The sequence below is a fragment of the Rhynchophorus ferrugineus genome, unplaced genomic scaffold, assembly GCF_030347505.1.
Source record: "Rhynchophorus ferrugineus isolate W39M unplaced genomic scaffold, kcgeb_rfMv2 rfM3, whole genome shotgun sequence".
NCBI classification, from domain to species: Eukaryota; Metazoa; Arthropoda; class Insecta; order Coleoptera; family Curculionidae; genus Rhynchophorus; species Rhynchophorus ferrugineus.
The window spans coordinates 1,642,122-1,666,684 of NW_027472582.1; the positions used below are offsets into that span (position 1 = coordinate 1,642,122).

General features: G+C 33.2%; 1 protein-coding gene across 4 annotated transcripts in view; it reads left to right on the forward strand.

The window, feature by feature from the left end:
* Mhcl (Myosin heavy chain-like) overlaps window positions 1–24,563 on the forward strand; it is a 366,371-nt gene that overhangs the window by 263,768 nt on the left and 78,040 nt on the right. For 3 of the 4 annotated variants that reach the window (XM_076398159.1, XM_076398158.1, XM_076398160.1), the window contains 2 exons: window positions 13,554–13,688; window positions 14,933–15,070. In XM_076398159.1, the coding sequence (XP_076254274.1) occupies window positions 13,554–13,688; window positions 14,933–15,070 (273 nt within the window). Of the gene's footprint in view, window positions 1–4,042; window positions 4,251–7,953; window positions 10,280–13,553; window positions 13,689–14,932; window positions 15,071–24,563 lie in introns of those variants that run through there. The other variant, XM_076398161.1, reaches the window with a different exon arrangement.

The following is a 24,563-nucleotide window of genomic DNA, read 5'->3' on the forward strand; positions in this document are numbered from 1 at the left end:
ATTGGTCCGAATCCATTGGTCGAGTAAATTTATGTGTGTATTTTCCTTCCTCCTAAAAAATATATTTTAGGCTAGCTTGGTTGGAGCAGTGGTCGAGGCGACAGGGCGGTCTTCTTGCTGTTGCGATGGTCACGGGTTGAAATCTTGCGGGGGCATGGACGTAAATTTATGTTTGTTTTTGTTTATCATTTTGATTATTCATTAGGTAAAGGTTCAAAATGTGACAAGAAAAATTCCGGAATCTTCTGAACTGTGGTTCGGAACTCACGTTAAGTAGTAGAGTCGAGGTCCAGTCAAGATAAACTCCAGTTGGTGAAAAAGATACACCAAAATACAACCAAAAAAATAATTCTGGGTCTGATATAAATAGAAAATGCAAGTTTTTATGGTCTTTTGTCGAAATTTTCTATGAGTTTATTATTGGACAGTCAGTGGGTTTCTCGTCACCAATTGTTCCAGTCTTCCGAAATATGTTCAAGTATGTTCTTCATATATGTCGTTTAAAATTTTCATTCATTCATTCAGACATGATATGTTCTCTCATTTTTTGCCAACTCTAAACTTTCAACAATCAATTCTTGTAATCAAATTCAAATCCTGTGAAATTTGATTATAAAATATAGTCTATATATAATAAATCCTATATTTTCAAAGATCTACATTATATAGTCTTATATTGAAGGCTTACTGCATTTGAGAATAGACTGATATAAATAATCCGATCACTACGTTCTAAATATATCATCGACCCATTTGTCTAGACAAAACAAATTGTTTTTTTGGTTGATTCTCATTTAAGTTTAATTGTTGAAATATAATTATGGTTATGATATTATTTTGACGACCGTGAAAATAAGTAGACCATACAGAAAAATGTTTAGGTTTTTGAATAGTAAAGTTTTAATTTAAAAATGAAGAATAAGAGACGATTCTTTTTAAACTATTGTGTAAAGAAGATACTAATCAGGATTTAATCTTTTTGAGTTTTGAATTAATTACATCTTACACAAGGCGAGTACGGGATTAATACATCAGTATTTCCCAAATTACAATAAAATTGAAGTACTTTAGGCATCTTTGATAACTTCGTGTGACTTGTACATCTGTAATTAATCGAATAACTTTGTTTTGGCCTTACTGATTGCTGCACCATTCTCTTTGATTTTACATCAAGTTGAAAGAATCTTCCGACAAAGTAGTAGAGTTTACAATTTCATGAATTCGTCACGTCATATAATTAGTTTTTTATCATTTAGCCGCAACACAAAATTAGGACAGATTTGGAGCTATTACGCTATATTTTCCAGTCCCTAGTCCAGTTGTAGATCTTGTTGACTGAGATTAGCCCAGAATGGTTACCCGATCAAAAGCTTGTGAGACATTTATGAATGTTGCAGGACAGTAGCTTTATAATTATATAATTGGAGATTGCAGTTATGCTGTTTCATAATATTTTAAAATATTTTATTCGAGATGACGAGCTGCATGTATTATTTGGTCGCTTTACACTATTCAGTTTCTTATAGTAAATTTTTTTTTGAAATGTATTTATTAAATTCTTACTAGTCTTACTTATTAGCTCTAATTGTCTTTATAAGAACTCAAATTTAGGATTCATAGGCTCTATCTTTATCTCTGATGTAATAGTGTTTATGTATTAACAGAATACTTAATGTATAATCTTTCTACTAAATGTGCCTTTCTACACTACACTACACAAAATTAAATTGTTTAACTGTTTTGAGACTGTTTTGTGCTCTGGGGTGTCCAAGAGTTATAATACTTCCATTTTAATAAGTGAGTGAAGTCTATCTTATCTAGTTGCGATTTTCTTTATTTCCTGAGTGACAGTAGGTATCTGAAGGTCTCGGTGTAAGTAATCAGTCCTGTTATATCTGGGTGCACCTACAACACCTCTCAGGATTTTGTTCTGGAAAACTTGTATTTCTATTGCTTGCGAAACATTCTCATATGAAATTGTATATACTGATAATTGTGATTTTCTTCCAAGTAACCAAGACATTTTCCTATATTTTAACATTTTTTTTCTTATTTTTCATGTTTTACATGTTCCTTCTAGCAAAGTTCAAGTTCAAGCATCAAGATTTACTCTGAGAAATTTTGTGTTGTTTCCAAAAGGAATAATAGTATTATTTAACAGGCCCATTGAAAAGTCCGCGACCCGACACATAGATGACGCGACTAGAATTAAATCCATATGTTTTTTAGTTAGCCCTAACCCCAAAAGATGAGTGTATAAATTTGACAGCTGTAGGATTATTAGTTTGTGAATTATAACATTTTGAGTGAAACAACTTTTGTTATTGTGAATATTGCTGTGTTGATAAAATATTGCTTTTTGAACGGAAAAATACAGTTTTAGCAGAAACTTGCTCCCCACAACGAGCCACAAGAGGTTGTTACCGACGAAAACATTAAAAGAATCCACAAAAGATTTTGAATGACCGTAAATTGAAATTGAGTGAATAGCAGATACTCTAAAGATATCAACTGAACGTATAAATCATATCATTCACGAATATTTGTGTATGAGAAAGCTCTGTGCTAAGTAGGTGTCGAGCTCACTTTTGACCAAAAACAACGACGAGTTGATGATTCGGAGCAGTGTTTGAAGATCATCAACCGTAATAAACTCGAGTTTTTGCATTGATATGTGACAATGAACGAAACATGGCTCCATCACACCGAAGTTCAATTGACAGTTATCCGAGTGGACTGTACACTATGAACCCACTCTAAAGCGTGGGAAAATGCAACAGTCGGCTGGCAAGGTTATGGCGTCTGTATTTTAGGATGCGCATGGAATAATTTACATTGACTACCTTGAAAAAGAAAGGACCATCAACAGCGACTATTAAATAGCATTATTAGACCATTTAAAGGACGAAATCGTCGAAAAATTTGAAGAAAAGGAAAGTGCTGCTTTACCAAGACAATGCACCGTGCCACAAGTCAGTGAAAACGATGGCAAAAATCCATTAATTGGACTTTGAATTGCTTCCTAATCCACCGTATTCTCTAGTCCCCAGCGACTATTTCCTGTTCTCAGATATGAAAAGAATGCTCGCGGGGAAGAAATTTTACTCGAATAAGGAGGTGATCGCCAAAACTGAGGCCTATTTTGAAGCAAAGGACAAATCGTACTACAAAAACGGTATCGATAAGTTGGAGGGTCGCTATGATCAGTGTATCACCCTTGAAGGGAATTATGTTAATTTTGCCAAAAAAATATGTTTTACTATGGTAGGTCGGTGACTTTTCAATTGACCTGTTATTGATGCTTATGCCGTCTGATTACACATGAAGTGCACATGCACAGATTTACTTTCGTTAATTTTAATTTTCCAGATTTGGGTCCAATTATTTACAGTGTCACTAGCAAGAATCGCAATATCATCAGAAAACGTAGCCATCGTGTTATTTTCCATAATAACCTGAAATATCCCAGAAGGAAGTTTGTATTAATTGGATTGGTTTTAATTAATATGGAATGCAAGTACCGAATTTCAGTCCAGTCTTAGGTAAATGGTTTATCTCCACAGTGATGTCGTATCTCCTTCAATATTTTCAAGAATTAGATCGATTTTTTGTTTGCGATGTCCATCTTGAATACAATAAATCAAATATACTTCTTCGCCAAGTTGATGCATATTTAATTATAATTAATTAATTCTTAAATTAAGCAAAATCAACTGAAGAGTAAAACAGATAGAGAGCTTTTTTCTATGAATCATAACGATTATAATATAAGTTACATTTCACTTATGTAAATGTTCGTCTCTTATGTACTTATATCAGAGAAAGAACGACGGCGAAAAAAAATGGAAAGTACGCGTACCGAAACAATCGAGAATGACTGCGGGATCGGTCGCAGGTTAATTCTGCCATTCCATCATCTTTCACTTGCCGTCGTCCACCTAACCTGTGGACCTGTTGCTGGGAAGCCACGCCGCGAAGCCGGTGTACACCGCCAGCTAGTCAACAAACGGCGTTACAGTCTTCGTGGTCCACTTGCGGCTTCAGTTCGTTGCTGCCCTTGCCGCAACGAAGACACACATCCGACAGCGGCTCTCTGCGGGTACTCTCTGTCAGTCCGGTACCAATCGAGGTGTAGTGCGATCGCGTGGTATAGTTCGTTGATCGTGACCGTGATTTCGATTGTTTATGATTTTTTTTTGCTCGTCAAAGCTCGCTGCTGGCTAAAAGCTAGCTGATTAAGATATTTATCGGTTTGTAATATCGATTATTTGGGCATTTTTTGTATTATTTCGAAGCTGTTCAATTATCTGTTGAATTCTCACGAAAGTTTCAATTGCTATTGATTTTTTATGTCATTGATTCTATTTATAATTATTAAACATTTAAGGTATAACAAAAATTATGAGAGAACATATCATATATCACCTAGAGTATTCTAAACTCATATGACACTGGCTTCATATATTTAAAGTATTCAACTTGCTACACGTTCGGCATAAAAATATTTATGTGTTGAATTACTGTAAACTAAAATAACTTTATGTAAAAACTAAATTTTAATAAGAAATATTATTAGCATATTTTCAGAAGCCATGTTCTTTACATTTATTTTTTGTTTAACGTTGTATAGTGTTTTCTATTTTAAGCTTTTGGGAAGAAAGCTGCATATTTTTTTAACTGTTTGAAATATATTTTAAATTTTGCCATAACATTTTTATATCTGTGGTCCTTATAGTTTACAAAATTTAATTCAAATGTGGTTGAATTTTTTTATGGAATCGTATTAGGATGTAGTACTCTATTAAAGCTATAACAGATGATGTTGCGGATTGTTCTGATTTAATATATCCTTCAGATAGTATATATATTTTCGCAGTTCTTCTGTAAACTTTATTACGTTCATCAATCTATCAAAGAAATCATCATATACAACCCAGATTATTCTAAACTCGAATGACACTGGCATTATAATTTAAAGTAATCAACTTGCTATACGAATTACGGACGTTCAGTATTAGCAAATAGTTAAAAATATATATAGGTCGAATTGCTCTAAAATAAAGTAACTTTAATATAAAAACTAAATTTTAATAAGAAATATTATTATCGTATTTTTAGAACCCGTATTTTTTACATATATTTCTTGATTAACGTTGTATAGTGTTTTCTATTTTAAGCTTTTGAGAAGAAGACTGAATTTTTTTTAACTGTGTGTTTAACTGAATATTTCAAATTTTGTTATAACATTTTTATTCTTCTGGTTCTAGTTGAGCTAACCGACAGAATTTAATGCAAATCTTTGTTGAATTTTTTTATGAAATCATATTAGGATGTGGCATAAGTATTTGATGATATTCAAGTTAGAATTTAAAAAAAACGATGTAAATTTGACTTTTTAGATGTAGCAGTCTATTAAAGCTATAATAGATGATGTTACAGATTCTTCTGTTTGATTGTATTCTTCAGGCAATATACATATATTTTCGTAGTTCTTCTGTAGTTCTATATTTGTTAGTTTGAATTTGGTTGGATCAGCAAGATCTGGCTAAAATTGATAAAGGGTAAACTATTATGCGCGATGGGACAAGTCGAGGAAATTTGTTATAATATTTTGGGTTTAAACAATTATTTTAGTTTTTTTTTTCGAATTTATATTTCTTGTATTCTCAACATTTGCGCGAATACGCTTTTTTCTGTTGCTGATAGATGAAAATACAGAACCGGCACGAAATAGTGCACTGAAATAATGTCACTGCAATAAAACAAAACAAAAGATTTCAGTTTTAAGTCATCAGAGCGTACAATCAGATCTTACGATGATGCAATGCGATGGTAACATTTAGATTTTGTAATTTTTGTTTTTTTATATATTAAATTTTAAAGTTTGGACTAGTTCTTGTCTACTATAGCCAATTTAATAATATGTAGAATTATTATGTTCATATTTCTTCTCTCATTTAGAAATTATAATTTGCTTTTACTGAGTAGTTTTACATTAATTCCTAAAGTTTGTTTTTGGTTTATTAATATTTTTATATAGGCATTAATACACAGATAACCTGTAACTTTATTTTTGTTTTTTTACTTTGGTTCAATACTGTATATCACAATATAATATATTAGGCCTATAAATTATTTTTAAAGGATTTGAAGTTTTATTGTGGAAAATCGGAACAATTTGTATTTAAAATGCTGCCTGACATGTCACGACTGATATGTGGAAACAAGTGATAATCAGAAGGGGCAAGGTCTGAAGAATACGGCGGGTGGGATAGCACTCTCCATTTTCTAGATTCCAAGTAGGTTTTCGCAACATGTAGGCAAGCATTGTCACGCTAAAGAATAACACTGTTTTGTCTTTGCCCGTATTCGGACTGTTTTCGCACAGTACTTGTTAGTTGAATCGGTTAAACCCATTATTTGTAGCCGATAGAGATCCTCATTGTCTTCAATTTTATTTGGCCGTTCAGAACGCTCTTCGTCTTTGGTGTTATAATCATAAAAATGAGGTATAATGAAAAGTCAGCTTCATGGTTACAAATGTACCCGATGTGATTGAATACACCGTAACCTCATGTGTTGTAAATCCTTTAAAATTAATCTACAGGCCTCAAATTAACGCAAAAAAATACAAAACATTAGGTCAACTACTACGACTTCTAATAATTCGAATGTTCGTCAGCATACATTAACTAATAATCCCTCGGCGTCAAAATAATAAAGTTCTTTTCATTCCTTGATTATATTATACGCGTAAATAAAAATAGTTTAAGATTGTAGCGCGTTTAATCTGGTTCGTAGCTGCATCACTTTAAACATCGTCAGTCTATATCTGTTCTCTAATAGGATTTTATTTCATTTAATATGAGACGTGCTAACACCATTAGCTTTATTGGATTACACACTGTTCCGGTGCATTATTTGTCTCAAGTTTGTGTTATTTAGCGTGATGTTATGTAACACATGTTGTGTTTTTGGTAGGATGCTATTTGAATAATTTTAATTTCAAAATTCAATTTACGTAGCAACGTGGGAAGTGGCTTAATTAATTGGCTAGATGAAATATCATTTAATATACAGGTGTATCGGTAAATCTTTTACGTTTCTTCTTGATCGAGCTTGATTGCTCAAGTAAACACTCTTTGATTGAAGCTTGATTTTATATTAAGCACTTGATTTACCATGACTAGTTAAAATTTATTTATTCGAAGTATTAGACATTTGATTCTATACAATTTGCCCAACTCTCAGGCAATTTATTAAGTTCATTCGAATAGAACAGTTTCTCCTTTGCGCAAAACCTTCATCCTGCAATTTTTAAACTTCTTCCAAATCGACGAAGTAAGTGCTTTCATGTTGCAAAACCATCGTATCATGTCTTTGAGCGCATTAGGGAGTTTTTGGGCCAGTGTACAGTTAGAATTGTCCTTTCTTTCGTACCATTGTGCCATCATATCACTGATTGGCGATTTTTCGATTTTCTAATTAATACGTAATTCATGTCAATGCACCCATCTTACCATCTTTTTCATCTTTCTCATCGGTTGTAGTCGTTCACAAATTGCGACTCGGTCTACGTTCAAGTCTTCTGTTAATTTTGATTTTGTGTTTTGTTCGCATCACTACCACGACATTCTTTGTCTTAGCTTTGAAATCATTAGCTTTCTCTTCGTGCAGTTTGCTGTTGCAAAACATATCATCTTAAATTATTAAATTAATATAATTTTTCATATTCATAGAATAAATACAATAATATAATATTAAATAACCGTTACATTATTAATTTATTGGTTAGTTTAAAAATCAATATAGATTATAACGATTTTTATTGAAAAATAAACATATTATTGATAGCAATACTAAAAACTCGTGAGAAATCTCGAAAAAACTTCATCAAAACAGGAAATACCTTTTCACTGTGCCTAAATAATCGACATTACCATCACGTTACAGTGACCTACAATTGACACCAACTCATATTGAAAAGTAAAATCGGAATAAACACTAGCGCAGGTTCGGTTCGCGTTTAACGTTTAAACCGTAAAGTCTTCAACGGGAAATAGAGCGTGACCACCTGACATCAGAAGACCATTAAAAGTCGCGTTAAATAGCTAATTAGAGAATGATCCGTTTCTGAAAATAAAACAACGATATAGAGATGTCTAGCGTACCGAAGACCAAGTACATGGGAAAGCCTTTCATCAAGAAGATCTACGAGACACACAAGAAATGGCTGGGCGCCGATGACAAGCCCCGGAAACCCGAGAAAGGTGGTGACGGCATCAGGCGAGATCTGGTTAGTGAGAAGAGGGGTATATGGTCGAATGGCGACAATAAACCTGAGCAAAATTTAGACGTGGAAACTGGAAACAAACTGAAAATCGTCATAAGTAGTTTTGATAAAATTATCGATGAGTACAATGGTGTAGCTGACGAGACAACGAGGAAAATACCCCCAGAAGTACCACCAAAAATCAAGAGATTATCGGGGTCTAATAGAGCTTCAAACTTGCCACCAACAAATGTTAATATAAACAACTCAAACGATATGGTACATAAAAAAGATAGCGTCTTAAACAAGACTTCCATTAGTGAAGTAACAGCACCTAAATCTATGGAGACTCCCCCAAAACCAAACACGAAAATACCGAAATTGGTGAAGGCAAAGACGTGTAGCATCATCGAATCCAAATGCATATTGAAAAAGACCAATTCTAGTGGCAACATTAGCGCCAACAGTTCAAGCCCACCCACTAAAACTAAGAGCATGACCAATCTGGCGTTTTCTTCACCAACTCCTAAACTCATTCCAATTTTAACTGACTCAAATGATGTTACGAAAGACACACCCAAAAAGAAAGACCTGGTTATAAACTGTCCAAACAACACATCCATCAAAAAAATGTTTACGAACACTTTCACCAGTTTCGATTCGGACACAACTTCAGTCAAGAAAGACGTCATCGAATCACCGGTTAAAGTGAAAGACCTAGTGAAAAGACTGAACAGTTTAACCGAACCTACCCCTGTTGAACCCCAAACGCCACCGGCTCCACTCTCGAAGGCTGTAAGTACGACGAACTTAAGTCTGTCGAAGAAGTACGGGTCCATGAGTAAGATTCCCGTCAACGCCAACCTGAGGAAGAGTTTCCCCAGCACTCCGTGCCATCTGGATCAAATAGATAGCACTGGCAGTGCCTCCGAAGGGAAAATCAAAACGAAGTCTCTAAATAAATCGAGGAGCGTGCAAAACCTCGCCAAACCGAAACTATCTCTACCGAAACCTTTGCAGACGAATGACAAGAATTTGGGCAAAAGCGTTCCGGATTTGCTGAAATCAAAGCAGTCTTCGACTAATGTCAGTAAGCCCTTGGCGAAACCGAAAAACATCAAGGAAGATATCAGATCGACGGGTAAAGCTGCTAATAAAACCACAAAACCTGCTGATGTTAAAGCTAAAGTAAATAGTGGAGCCAAACCACCAAAACCAACTGAAAGTATTAAAACGGTTAAAAACAACACTAGAGAAAAATCGAAATCTATATTAAAGAATGTGAAACCAGTGATAGATAATTCTAATAAAGTAAAACAAGTGCAGTCAGTGGACAAAGTGGATGGGTGTATTAAGAACTTGGTGAAGAAAACAGAAACATTCAACAGTAAAGTGGTAGAAAACGTGGATCCTAAAGACGCTTTTGTGGCAATACGTGGTCCCAGGGATAAAGGCGTCAACACCGTCATCAAGAAACTGGAAGGATCCACCGATACGAACGTTAAACCTACCGCGAAAGTGACTAGGAACCAAACGTTTAAAAAAACAGACACCGGTCCGACATTCGGTGACAAAAAAGCTCAGTTCGAGCCAAAGTTCATGGAAAAAACGAAATTCTCCGGAAGGACGACGGTAAGAAGGAACGCCTCTGAGAAAATCAAGCTCGATCTCCAGAACACTCAAGAGTTTTTATCAAAGTTCGAATCCGGAGATCAACACGAGTATTTCCTAGACGAAGACGGGTTCTCTAATAGCATTTTGAAACCTATTTCAACGCTCAAAAGCGATAAACATCTGGATTATTCGTCAGATAATTCGGACGACTCCGGAAATATCTCCAATGAAGTGGATTGTGATGAAACTAACTCGACTGGATCTTCCGGTCGGAGTAGAACCAGTACGGAGTCGCTTCCTACTGTCTTGGATGGTTCAAAACGTTCTCTGTCAAAGGACGTCGGTTTAGATTCGTGTGAAGTTACTATTAAGGTGGAAAGCATTTCAAATGAGGTAAGAATTAGTTTTATTTTCATTATGAATATGCCTTGATATGTTCTTGTGCTAACAAAGATTATCATTTTTGTTCAAAAGCTTTAGAGGTAATGCTATAAGTAATAATTATGTCATAGTAAACCATAATCAATTTGTTTTCCAAGGCATATAATAACAATATCAGTTTCGCAGGCCTGGAATTAATTCCTTTGAATAAACAAATGTATATCGAGATTTTTTTCTTTCACTATTATTCAATATTCAGAATGTTTTGTGCTCTGTAGATTCCTTAGTTATAATTTACGTTGATTCTTAATTACAGAGTAAAAGAAACATAATTGCAGACTTAGTACTTTTACATTTGTTATGAATTGATTATTATAGTAATACCAACAAAATACAAGAACTCCTCTGGTGAAAATAACTGTTTTATCATTTTTTTCATTGGTAAAAGAGATAACAATATGTTTTCGGAAATAACGAACCGCATTTATTTAAACAGTCTGATTTTAATGATCTTGTTTGATAAGAAAATCCATAAGAGATATTTTTTATTTTGGATAACCATTAACAGAAACTTGAATGCATTTGATAATTTTAATGAATTAGAAGTCATAAATATTTTTTAACAAATCGTCTTTAAATAGCGTGATATCGCATTACATTTATTATACTTTTTCTATTGATCTGAAACCAAAGGTAGTGTTAAGTACAGTGTTTCTTTGGATATACTATTTGCATAACTAGTTCCAAACGTTTACAAATGGGTGATATATTTTCTTGAATTAAATAGTATATTATTTTATTTTATTTTTAACGAAGACCTTTCTGTGAAGCCTTGATTACTTTTGTCTTTACATCACACAGCCAGTATTCTGGGCATTATTTCTATTAATATATTTGTAATTGTGAAATTGGTATGAATACATTTATTAAGATTTACTCTAATTCGTTATTTAACTTTTTACTATGTCACTTATTAACTGATATTTGTAATTATTTTGTTCATAATATTTTCAAGTTGGTTTAATATAAATTAATAGATGTGATAGTTTTCTGGTTATGTCATATTAGTACATTAGTTAGCGGTCATAAGTTAGGGCTTAGAAATTTACTATGTTATCCTTATCCTTATCTCTATATGTTCCTTTGGTGTGATAGTTGTATATATCGTGGTCCTTTTTGGAAATCCTACTATGATTTAAAAATTATTAAGTGTAAATCTTGTGCTTGAAATTGTTAATAAGAAATGTTATTTGTTTTATAGCTGTTATTATGTTATATAACTATTTCTCTTAGTATTTCCGTGAGACTTCTGGCCATCTCTTAAAATCAAAAAATCGTTTTAAATTAATAAGATTGAAACTGAATAAAAGTAATTACCCAAAAGGAATATCTCCAATTAGACAAAATATAAATAGTACTTGCTTTGATCTCTTTGTTACAAATACTTTATTTTTTTTATATATTTATTCATATAATCATTACTTGAAAGAACTGTAAAATAGTTTGTTAAATACTAATTTCATGAATATATATAATACTAATTCATGCATATATATATATATATATATATATATATATATATATATATATATATATATATATATATATATATATATATATATATATATTCTTATGTACTTTTGAATGGAGAGTAGGACTTTTATTGGACGTGATTGTGTTAATAATTAATATTTTAGTGCTTCATAAAATTTTCTAGGCGACTTCACTTCTTGTCGATGCATAGTTCGTTTTATTACCTGAAATATGTCTAGTTTTGTCCAACCTCTTCAAACAAGAATACTAACTAAAACACACACAGAATACTGCATTGTATACATTCAATTAAAAAGAGCGTGTTATTTCCCCTTCACAAACATTAACCTATCGAACCTACCTTAGTACCTCCACAAGAACTTTTATTATGTTTGGTTTTAATTACTTTTTAATGAAGAAGCTCTGTGATCTTACGAAACACTGACTGTGAATAAATTCATTAGGTTTCATTCATTCATTCACCTCTCATTCCCACGCCGTTTTTTTCCTCTCCAAATGATTTCAATGCTCCGAACACCTGTTGCGGTAAATTTCAGGTACCACCGTACGAACTCCTAACGACTTATCTTTTATTGCATCTGTCGAGGTTAAATGCGGTCCCTACAAAGTGGTAATTTAACGTACTACGTTGTAGTAACAGGTGGACGGTTCAGGATTCTGTGAAGGTTTCATAATTTATTTTAGGATCTGATATTTGATGAGGTCGCTTTGCTTCTTTTCTTAACTGTGATTTTGAAATCATAATATAACAAAAAATTATGGTTTCAAAAACCCAAACACTCGACGAAACCTACTATGTTTTTTAATTTTATTATTTATTTATTATAAGAGGTCAATTGAAAAGTCCCCGTGCAGACACATAGATGGCGCTACTAGAATTAATTTCATATGTTTTGTAGTTAGCCCTAAACCTCAAAAGATGCGTACATAAATTTGACAGCTGTCGGATCATTAGATTGTGAATTATAGCATTTTGAGTGAAGCAACTTTTGTTATTGTGAAAAAAATTGATAAAAAGGAATTTCGCGTGTTGATAAAGTATAGCTTTTTGAAGTGGAAAAATACAGTTGAAGCAAAAACTTGGCTTGATGCTGAGTTTCCGGACACTGCCCCAGAAAAATCAACCGCCAAGGATTGGTATGCTAAGTTTAGACGTGGTGAAATGACCTAGAATGAAATGAAATAGCTAATTAAAAATGTTCAACGTTTTGAACTGATTTTGAACCAAATGAACACATTTTTACCGTCCTAGGCTTTTCAATTACATCTGTTATTCTACGCACCTGGTCAATTGTTGAATTCGTATTAGTAAACCGAAACTGTTGTGTAGTTATTCGCTGAAACTGACCTTCAATTACTAGTGATGAAAATATTGACAAAATCAGAAAGTTGGTGGTGAGAAATGACTTAGAGATTTGATTCAAGGGTTGGACATATATGTTCATATCATTGTTGATGTTTTTACTAACAAATTAGCTACAAAACGAGTAAATGATTTAGAATGAGCATAACATTTGTTTGACAAACGTGAATAACAAGACACTGTACTTACCTGATATAACTCCGTGTGATTTTTTCCTGTCGCTGAGGCTATAATGTAATGTTATTTCATTGAAGTCTACCTCTTAGGCAAATATGACAATAAATACGAAATATGATTTTTAATATGTAATTCAAAATTATTTGACTATTATTATATTTTTTTTTTAATTAAATTTTCATTTTATTTCAGATATTCTTCCGTACTGGTGTCATTTCACAACTCGAGGCTCAGCGCGATGAACGTCTGGCAGGAATGGTTATTTCCTTGCAGGCCCATTGCCGGGGCTATTTGGCGCGGAGAAAACTTCAACAACGGAAATTACAGGTACTTTTGCATCAGTAATATTAGCATTTAGCGAACATTTATGGGTTTTTATGATTGGAAATTCCCCTGGTTCGCTCATCAGGTGTTAACATTCGAAACATCATGGTACTGCGCCTATTTTTATTAGAAAGTTTCATACATTGTTGAAAAAAAAGTTATTCTTTCCTTTTAATAAAAAAAAATAGGAAAATTATAGGTCCATTTATATTAGGCTTATTTATATTTCTAGGAGGTATGAAAGTTTTATTTCAGATTTAGTTGTCAAATTATGGTGTATGAATAGGCCTGATCACTTCATTAAGTGATCTCCTGTATACAATACTATCTTAATTAATTAGTCTTATTCTAAAGCTTATTCAAATGTCTATATATGTCCAATAATCAGATCAGATGGTGTTAAACGTTTTAGTCTACGCACTTCACTATCACGTCGCATATTTAGCTGACTAATGAGTATATTGGGATTCACTGACACTCTTTCGAAGTACTCTACACAAACACGTTGAATTACACTCGTTATAGGTTCTAGAGGAATATCGCGTTAATTTGAAACATGGTACGGAGCATCAACAATGGCTCGCAACACTTTATTTTGCAACCGTTGAATGATGGATATATTAAATATGCTAGCGGTACCCCATAGTTGGATTCCATATGACCAAATAGGCTTGAGTATAGACTCATATAACAATACCTTGTTATCTAATGATAATTTGGATTTGCGCCCGATGAGCCAATGCATTTGATATCATTTAAGTCAAAGTTGTTTACGTTTAGCGAGTATGTGGTTCTTCAAGGTTAGGCATCGATCTAAATGTATACCGAGTTATTTAACATCTTCTGCTTGGGGGAATTGCCAGTGATTAATATTCACTGGTGGATATGTTCTTCTACGCAGGATAAAAGTTATATGGGTGGATTTTGTTTCATTTGCTTTAATGTGTCATGTCTTCAACCACAGTTGTATTTGCTCCAGGTGAGTTTGTACATTCATTGATGCTGGACTGGACCTTCATGAGATGCTAAGATTTCTGTGTCGTCCGCGTATGTTGCAAACATATTTCCTTATTAGTGAAATTTCAGTAATATCGACATATTATTTATTTTTTTGTTAACAAAGAAAGCTTAATCTATATTAGATGATTGCGTGTATTTTGATCAGCGAGATCTATTGCTGAAGATGTGAATATATTAATGTATTATTTCATGTCATATGTTTACGTTGTTTTATCATTAATTTTCAGGATTTGGCGGTGAGATGTCTCCAGAGGAACGTACGAAAATTCATGCTGGTTCGCGAATGGCCGTGGTGGCGTCTTCTGGTCCGTGTCACGCCCCTGTTGAACGTCCACAGAACCGAAGAAGAACTTAGAGCAAAAACGGTAAGTGTTATTTTTCTCTTTCGTAATCGTATTCGAACGGATAGTCGTGCATATTTACGGTGACGGTATTCGAATTAGCATACATGCCTATTTTATTTTATATTTCCGAGAGACATGATGGGAAATACCGATGTACTTTCTAGTTAGGATGTGTCTATCGGATGAAACTGTACACCGCACCTCTTGGCAGAGAAAGCGAATTAGGAGACGTCAGATTTGATTGTTAATTTTCTGATTTGCAAACATTAATTTTTTCTCTTTTCTCCTACTCCTTCGTCTCTTTCCTGTTGCATTCGGTTAATTGCTTCTTCGACGTTTCGTAATGCGTGTCGTTGTACGTTAATGCAAACATGACGAAATGAAGAGTATAATTAACGCTTCTCATCATGAAATTAATTGTTTTTGGCGTATTTGAAGACTACACATTTAATTATACGGCGATCATCTTAAGAGAACTTGTTAAAGAACGTTTTCGATCAATTTGTAAACATGAAAAATGGCTTCAGTTCATTTAGTAGCCAAACTGACTTAAATTTTACTTAGAATCTTTTTACTTTGAAGTCGGAACTGTACAAGGAACATCGTAGTAATTCACGAAATTAGGCATCAAAGATGATGAAGAAGAACCAGAAGGTAACTTTAGATAATTATAAACAGATAGACATGAAATAAATCAATATATAAGTGTTAGAATAAAATAGCCAAAGCACCTCATCAAAAATGTATAAAGCAACGTTACCGCACTTAATTTTTAAGTTTTCTTTTATTTTGACTCTGACTACAAAATACTAATATAAATAAAATAGTGAAACAAAAATAATAAAAATACTTTTACACTCCAAGAGAGTGATAAACATCCCGAAATTTTGAGTCTTGCTATTATAAGAGATATATTCTCGATTATGTTTATTCCCAATACATATTGTTAGTTTGTAGTTTCTTCTCATTATATCTTCTTTGGCATTACTTAGAAGGAAACAATTTTGCCAACATATAACAAGATGTACTAGATTGCATGGACTTCATATTATTTTGTCTATTTCCTGTATGTATTTTGGGCCAAAGAAATGAGAGCCCATGTTAGACTGCCATAGAATTTATTATTTTTGAGATAAATAAAATAAAAGACTAAAAGTATAATCTACTAAATTTTCAGTAATACACTTTTCATTATGTAACTTAAAATAGAAATTCTGAATAATTGTTGTAATACTACTTTAGATTCAGCGTTAAATTATTTGTCATTCCTGTAATTTTTATTAATTTGCTATCAGTTGATTGGAAATAATGGAATACATCTTTAGCGACTATATATTATCTCCCACATAAAAATAAAACTAATTAAATATATGTAGCTTGGACAGAAATAAATTAAAATTCATTTTAAATTGATCTAGAATTTATAATTTTTACGATATAAGAGAAAAACTAGAATCTACTAATGTTTCAATAACACACTGTTCATTATATAACTTAAAACCCAAATGTAATTTTCGTTAATTTAGATTCCGCTCAACTAGGAAATTACACAAAGAATGTTGAAAATGTTAAAAAGTTACAAACTTTCTTGACTAAATATATGAACAAAATGGACAAACTATATATTTGGACAAAGTATATATATCAGAGTTAAAAAAAAAAATTTTTTCCCTACCATAATTATTTTCTTGTTTAACTCATAACTCACTAAGTAACCACCTTTTCTGAAACATCACCTCTTGTCGAGACTAGAAGTACGTCCAAAAATGTCTTTTTCTAGGCCTATTTCAGGAATTTTTCTGATTCTATAAACCAAGTGAATGAAAATTGCAAAATAATATTTTCTTGACTAAAACATATAACAGATTTAAACTTAATAACAATTTTCTTACGTATTACAAAAAACTACACTTATTTTTAGCTTAATTAACGAGACCATTAACAATTCCTGCTACTTTTGCATCAGTAAATCGTTTCGGGAAGTTATAAAATCGCGAAAGAAACATTGTATTAATATCGAATTCTTCGCAAATCGGCTTGATTTTTCAGTTCGCTATATCGAGCGTGCCATGGATCTTAGGCCAACGGTAATGCGATCCATTTAAACTGTAAATTGGACGTGGCAACTCTTTGATCTAAGATCGAATCACTTGACCAGATAGATACAGTTACGCATGATAACTACTAGATATTTTACGGACAAGCATTTACAACAAATCGCTAGTCTAAACGGTTAATTAATACGGGGATATCGCAAAAAGTTTTGCGGTTTCCGATTTTTTATGTAGTTTAATATAAATAGGTTCAAGTGTGTTTTTTTATTGTTTAGAATTTCTTTTAGATATATATATATATATATATATATATATATACGAGGGTTCTTCTGAAAAAAAAAAATGAAATATAAAAATTAAGACATCTGAAGAAAACTCTAGAAGATGGTACTATAGAAATATTTAAAAGCTACCTGCTCACAAAAACTTTAATTTCAATAAATATATAACTAAATTTGTATTATGTTTGTTCGCTTGCTGACAGTGCATATCCTGTTTTCAAACCAAAAAGACCAAAAAAAAAGTGAAAAGCGAAAAATACAAATAAAGAATCAAGTCTCGTACGTTCAGGGAATTTAAACAAAACACCATGTGTTTAAATACACGGAATTACATATATGCGATGCTAATTTTATTCAAATATTAGAATTTAAAATGATTGCATTCGTATATTGTTTGACTCAACCCAATATACATAATTCTTATGTTAGTTTACGGAATATGTATATAGTGTATTACACAATAACATTACAGTGTCGTTGGTCTTCTTCGTTGGGTTCAATAGAATGGAGTCAAAATCATTCAAGGAGAATTCAATATTCATAAATTCGAAAAAATCAGATGATGTCAAGTCAGGTATATACTACATACCCTATACCATATTGTTATAATATTGTGGTAGGTCACGGGTTCGAATCCTGCTGGGGCATGGTCGAAATTTAGGTGTTTATTGTCCTATGCAAGAGTGCAATATACGACAAGGAAAATGATCCCAGTTACGCCAGTAACCAGGCTGGGCAAGACCAGGATGTGTGGGCTGATTTTTAAGTTGATCACTCCCCAGTCGGTAGGCTTAATGCCTAGGACCGTGGTTCGGAGCCCACGTTAAACTGTAGGTCCAGTCCAGATGAACCCCTAGTTGGTAAAAGGAGACTTTAAAATATAGAGGAAAAAAAATCAATAAACATAAAAATTATTTAAGGGAGATATAGGTTTACCAATATATGTTACTCAAACAATATTGATGCTTTTATCTGTTGTTAAAAATATGTTTAAAAATATTTACGACGTAAAAAATGTCAAAACTTTCGTTTTTTTTTCTTTATAGCTTCTCTCTCTTCTGTTCCATATTTCTGTTATCTTCTTCCTCAACTTATCCCCTGTATTTTTCTGATTTCACTGCCTTCACATCTTCTCGTCACTCTCTCATTCTGACATTTTCATACAATTTTATTATTATGATCTCAACACGTCGCAATGTTGCCACATTAAGTTAAAAAAAATTTTACAATGTTTGCCGATTTATAACCTCTAATTATTATCACTAATTTTTTGAAGAATCTTGTAGACATTTATCAACAGTGTCAACCAACACAAGTCGAATTTTATAGACTGATTCGGTTACAAGGTCCGACACATCAGACAGCATTTTGTCTCTTTTTAACTAGGGTAAAATGAGAAAGTTTGAAACGAATTTTATGTGACGCGTGGTTTCGAAAATTCAAAAATATTTTCGAGGTGAGAGACAAAGAACGTTCAAGCACACCGAAAATGCTTGAAGATGCGAAACTGTAAGAGTTATCGGGTGAAAACTCTACCTAAACTCAAACACAATTGGCAGAAGCGTTAAATATAATCCAATAAATGATCAGCCATCGACTCCAAGACCAAATCGTTTTGGTCGCAAGACAGTACTCTTCGTTTGGTGAGACCAAAGTGGCGTGGTGTATTACGAACGTTTGAAATCTGATGAAATAGTCAATAGTGATCAGTACCGACACCAAATGATTCATTGGAAACGCGCTTTGATCGATAAACGTTTAGAATGCGCCCGAAGACACGGTAAAGTGATTTTACAACAACTTTTCGCATCAGTGGGATACATGCTTGCAGAGCGGCACTTCGCCAATTTCGAAGAAGTTAGAAAATGGCTCGAAAAATGGTTTTTGCTCAAAGGACAAACAGTTTTTTTGGGATGGCATCCAAAAATTGCCTGAAATATGGGCAAGATATATAAAATCAATTGGTTTATACTTTGAATAAATACATTTTCCATTTTTTTGAAAATTATGTAGTTTTTTTCCGAAAAAAAAAAACGGTAATAACTTTTCGGTACACCTGGTATTAATACTAGTAAATATCGCTCAAAATACATGCAACTACCTAATACCTAAACATAACAAAAAATACTCAAGAGCTAGACCTATTATTGTATAAAGAATTTTAATTCAACTGAGTAGCCTTTCAGTCAGTATTGATTATTTTTGGAAGTTTTTGACCCGAAAATTTGCAATTCTAATTACGAAGAAAAAAAATTAATGATGATGGTTCGCAGTTATACGTATAGGTTCGCCAATAATTATTCCGTCGATCAATTTCGTTGAGATTTAACGAGTTGCCTCCGATACTGTTTGTTGAGTTAGAATTGAAAGTAATCGTTCGGCATAAAAATAATGTTTAGTGTTAAACTTCACGCTATAATGGCGAACAAGAGATCGGCCTAGGCGCGAGTAAATAGAAACATTATTACGATATCCATCTTTGGTTGTGAGTGCTTTTTAATTATTAAATTCAATATGAAACGAGAACTGAAAAAAAAAAACGAATCTTCAGAGTTAACATTATTTTTTTGGGGAGTATTACATCAAAACTTTTTGCACTTAAAACCTATTTAAGAAACACATTTTTTTTATTGGGAATGTACTTTATTTTAAACTATTTTTAAACCTATACATATACTGGTTCTTACAATCTTACATTATTTAATATAGCCATACATTGTATATCCAAGCTGCAAGTCGAAATGTCAAGATTAAACGCTGCATCCAGTGCAATGCAGAATTGTCAGGATACCATCACTCAATGATCTGCCCCGTCAGGTTCTAAAACATCAGCTTCAAAATCATCTGTACATTTAGAAACCGCAGAGCTTCCGCACTTTGGGTAATAATATGATACCTACAAAATCATTTGCTAAAATATTGGGCCCCAGTATGGACTACTATCTCGCCTGGATAGAGCACATCGAAGACTTTAATCTAATACTGCTAAGGATCTTAATATAATTAAGTACCTATCCTGCAAAAACTGAGTATTATTTTCCGAAAAGAAATGAGGACTTGTTAAACGACGATCCAAAACTATACCGAATATAAACCAAAGCATTGCGACCAGACGTCTTTCTGGTCATATCATTCAGCCCTAACATAAAAACATTATCTTGTACCTTTGAGTACACCATATAAACCACGTCAAAAGCATGTACGTGGTCGTTCCATTCCCCCTTGGACAGTTTATAGTTGTAGTAAAATTATTTGTGAGTATCTGCTGTACCTTCGTCCGCTAGTTGCCCTGTATGAAATGGTTTTCCAGGTTTTGGTGATTCCAATCGAATAATCTATGGCTGAGATACTGCGTTACTGCAATCCGTCTTATGTCCAAATTCCAGTAGACTATATTAGTTCAGAGTAAATTTTAATAGTAGTAAAGTTCGCTTTTTGTTAGAATTACCCACCTTAGAAACCTTAGAATATGATCTGCGATGCTAGTGCCAGGAATCCACCACTGGGCCTTTTTTCAAAGCTTTGATACTTTTTTGTATTTTTTTATGGCTAAGAGTCTTTTATGGCATATTCAATCAACATATTTGGTGGCCTTACAGCTTCAGCTGCGATAATATTGCCCCAGTTCCAATTAATTATACCAATGAATGCTTCGAGTAACTGCGAACGATTCTATTCATATTTTCCCGATGAATAATTTGATTCCAGTTAATTGACTCCTGACTGCACCAATTATGAAATATAGAAAGTTAGAAATGGTTTGATCCAGAAAAATTGGGACTATTACTTCATGACTTACTAGTCAATGATCAATATGTCATATCAAGGTTAATTTCAAAGTTACATATTTGAGTTGAAGTCAAGATATTTAAGGAAAAATGACAGAAAGGAAACCGTTCTTAACGTTAGTAACTGTTGATGATGATGAATAGATAGAGAGAAATGTGTTGTTTGCCTCGTAAGTTTTAAGTGTCTATAAAACTTACCATAGAAACCATCCTGGACCAAACTATGATATCTCTAAAGAAAAAATAATGACATAATATAAGCTGATGACTCGTAAAACAAACGGAGTAGTTTTACCAACTAAAATGATGAAAACTACCAAAACTTTTATGTGGTAATAATATTTGTAGTAAGCCTATAAATAACATATATATTGTCGATGAATACCAGTTACTAATCGTGATTAAATTAGTTGACAACCATTTTTACACAGCTTAATTATCAATATTAGCTTTAAAATGCCATGAACCTTTTAATCGCCCGTACTAAAAGTGAAATTTTACTAACGCGTTGCCTAATATACAGTTTCTAATGGGCCAGTCTTTTTCACATATTTCCACTGAAATAAGCATACCGTCGGTTTTAAGCCTCATTAATTAGTTCTTTACCGGATGAGATTCTTAAAAGTATTTTGACATGCATTCCGATCATTTTTCAATACAAATCAGTTAGATTTATGGAACTAAATCAGGTTTATGTTCCTTGTTTTCTTATGTTTATTTTCTGGTTTCATACAAAGTATGTCGCCATGTTAAGTCAAATACCAATCAGAAGCCCTACGATTCAATCAACGGAAAGAAAAGATAAATGAAAAAATTTAACTTGCATTTATTGAAGTAAATAGTCTAAATTTGTCCATAATCGATTTGTCGATAATGACTGCCGTGTGCCCGTAACTGAAATAAAGATTTTAAAAAGAATAATTAAACCCTTACATATTTTAGTGAGTATTCTAGACACACTAACCATGAAATGGGATAAAATATTGAAGAACATTAACAGTAATCAGTTAGCACTTTAAAAAAAATAAATGCAAGAAATAACCCTAAAGATTACCCAAGAATAGCACCATCGACACTTAAGAACTGTGAGAATAGTATTATTGAAATCAAGTGCTCTATATTTACTAAATAAATCAAAATTATATCGATGGTAAACCTACAGAAAAATATTATGATCATAATTTGAAGATACAGATGCAAATATATTTCATACGGCTAACAAAATATTAATTTTACATATTTGATCGTAACTTGATATATCCACTTGATGACACATGTTTCATTTTAGTTAGCCCATTAATTTGTGAATTTTAAGCGTAGCAACTTTTGTTATTGTAAAAAAAAATGGATAAAAAGGAATTTTGCTTGTTGATAAAATATTGCTTTTTGAAGGGAAAAAATACAGTTGAAGCAAAAGCTTGGCTTGAGGCCGAGTTTCCGGACACTGCTCCAGAAAAATCAACCATCAAGGATTGGTATGCTAAGTTTAGACGTGGTGAAATTAGCACCGAAGACGGTGAACGCATATATCAACTGAACGTGTACATCATATCATTCATGAATATTTGGGTGTGAGGAAGCTCTATGCAAAGTGGGTGCCGCGCGGGCACACTTTTGACCAAAAACAATGACGAGTTGATGATTCGAAGCAATGTTTGAAGATGATCAAACGTAATAAACCCCAGTTTTTGCGTCGATATGTGACAATAGATGAAACATGGCTCCATCATTTCACTCCGAAGTCCAGTCGACAGTCATCTGAGTGGACTGCACACGATGAACCCGCTCCAAAGCGTGGGAAAACGCAACAGTCGGCTGGTCAGGTTATGGCGTCTGTATTTTTGAATGCGCATGGAATAATTTTCATTGACTACCTTGAAAAAGGAAGGACCATCAACAGCGACTATTACATAGCGTAATTGGACCGTTTGAAGGATAAAATCGCCGAAAAACGGCAGCATTTGAAGGAAAAGAAAGTGCTGCTTCACCAAGACAATGCACAATGTCACAAGTCAGTGAAAACGATGGCAAAAATCCATGAATTGGGCTTCGAATTGCTTCCTCCTTCATCGTATTCTCCATCTGGCCCCCAGCGACTATTTCCTGTTCTCAGATCTCAAAAGAGTGCTCGCTGGGAAGAAATTTTCGTCGAATGAAGAGGTGATCGCTGAAACTGAGGCCTATTTTAAAGCAAAGGACAAATCGTACTTTGCAAAAACTTTGTTCATGCGTTTGAAATGTGAGATTTGCCCTCGATTTCCCCCCTTCTCTTCATCGGATCCTGACTTGGTTCCAATGGGACCACCTCGGAAGTGCACTCTTTCAAATACAAAAATAATTTTGAAAATCGGTCCATAATTGACGTAGAAATCGGCGAACATACATTAAAAAAATATATATACAGTGGAACATAGAACCTCCTCCTTTTCTGAATCTAGGAATAACAATGAAATATTACAGACGGAATAAAATATTCTCAGTGACACAAGATTTATACTGACTGATACATGAGTTCATTGATCGATTAGAACGAGTCTAACATTACATTAGCATTCGCGTATTGGATGCGTTTCTTGGAAGATATTTTAATTCGCGATCTGCGGAAGAGTGGACGGACGGGAGATCTGAAAAACTTCTCACCGAACATATTTATTCTCGACCAACTCGAATGCCATTCCGTTCCGCAACTGTCTCCAGGAAAATGTTTCGGATTGTGGAGTGCCGCACGTTGTGGAATGTGTTAACAGTACGCATATTTCTTCGCGTTATGTGACATAAACATATTAATTAATATCGACTTTCTTCATTGTTCGTTACTAAATAAGTTAAATATTTTAGCGTCTTCACTTTTAGGACGTGAATCCACATTATTTCCTCATTGTTTGTTGCTAAACGATAGATTGGTTTTTGTTTAAGGAGGTGCCGAACAGTGTGCGGTTTGTTATACATATTCAAGTATCGTAATACTGCTGATTTTTAATGATTAATATTCGAGATCGGGCGCCAGTTTTTATGTCGATACTTATAATATTACTTAAGCTTGAATATTTTATTTCATTAAGTGGCTATTATAGTTTTTATTTATAATTAGTGAATTTGTGATTTGAATTTATTCAGGTATGTCATTAATCCCTTTCCGGTTTTGCTTACAATAGATAGTTATAATACCAGGTGTACCGGAAAGTCATTACCGTTATTTTCGAAAAAAAAACTACATAATTCAATTTCCATAAAATGGACAAATATATTTATTCTAAGGGTTGTTCATTTAATTTTATGCATCTTGCCCATGTTTCAGACAATTTATGGATGCCATCCCAAAAAAACTATTTATACTTTTAGTAAAACCATTCATGGAGCCATTTTCTAACTTCTTCGAAATTGGCGAAGT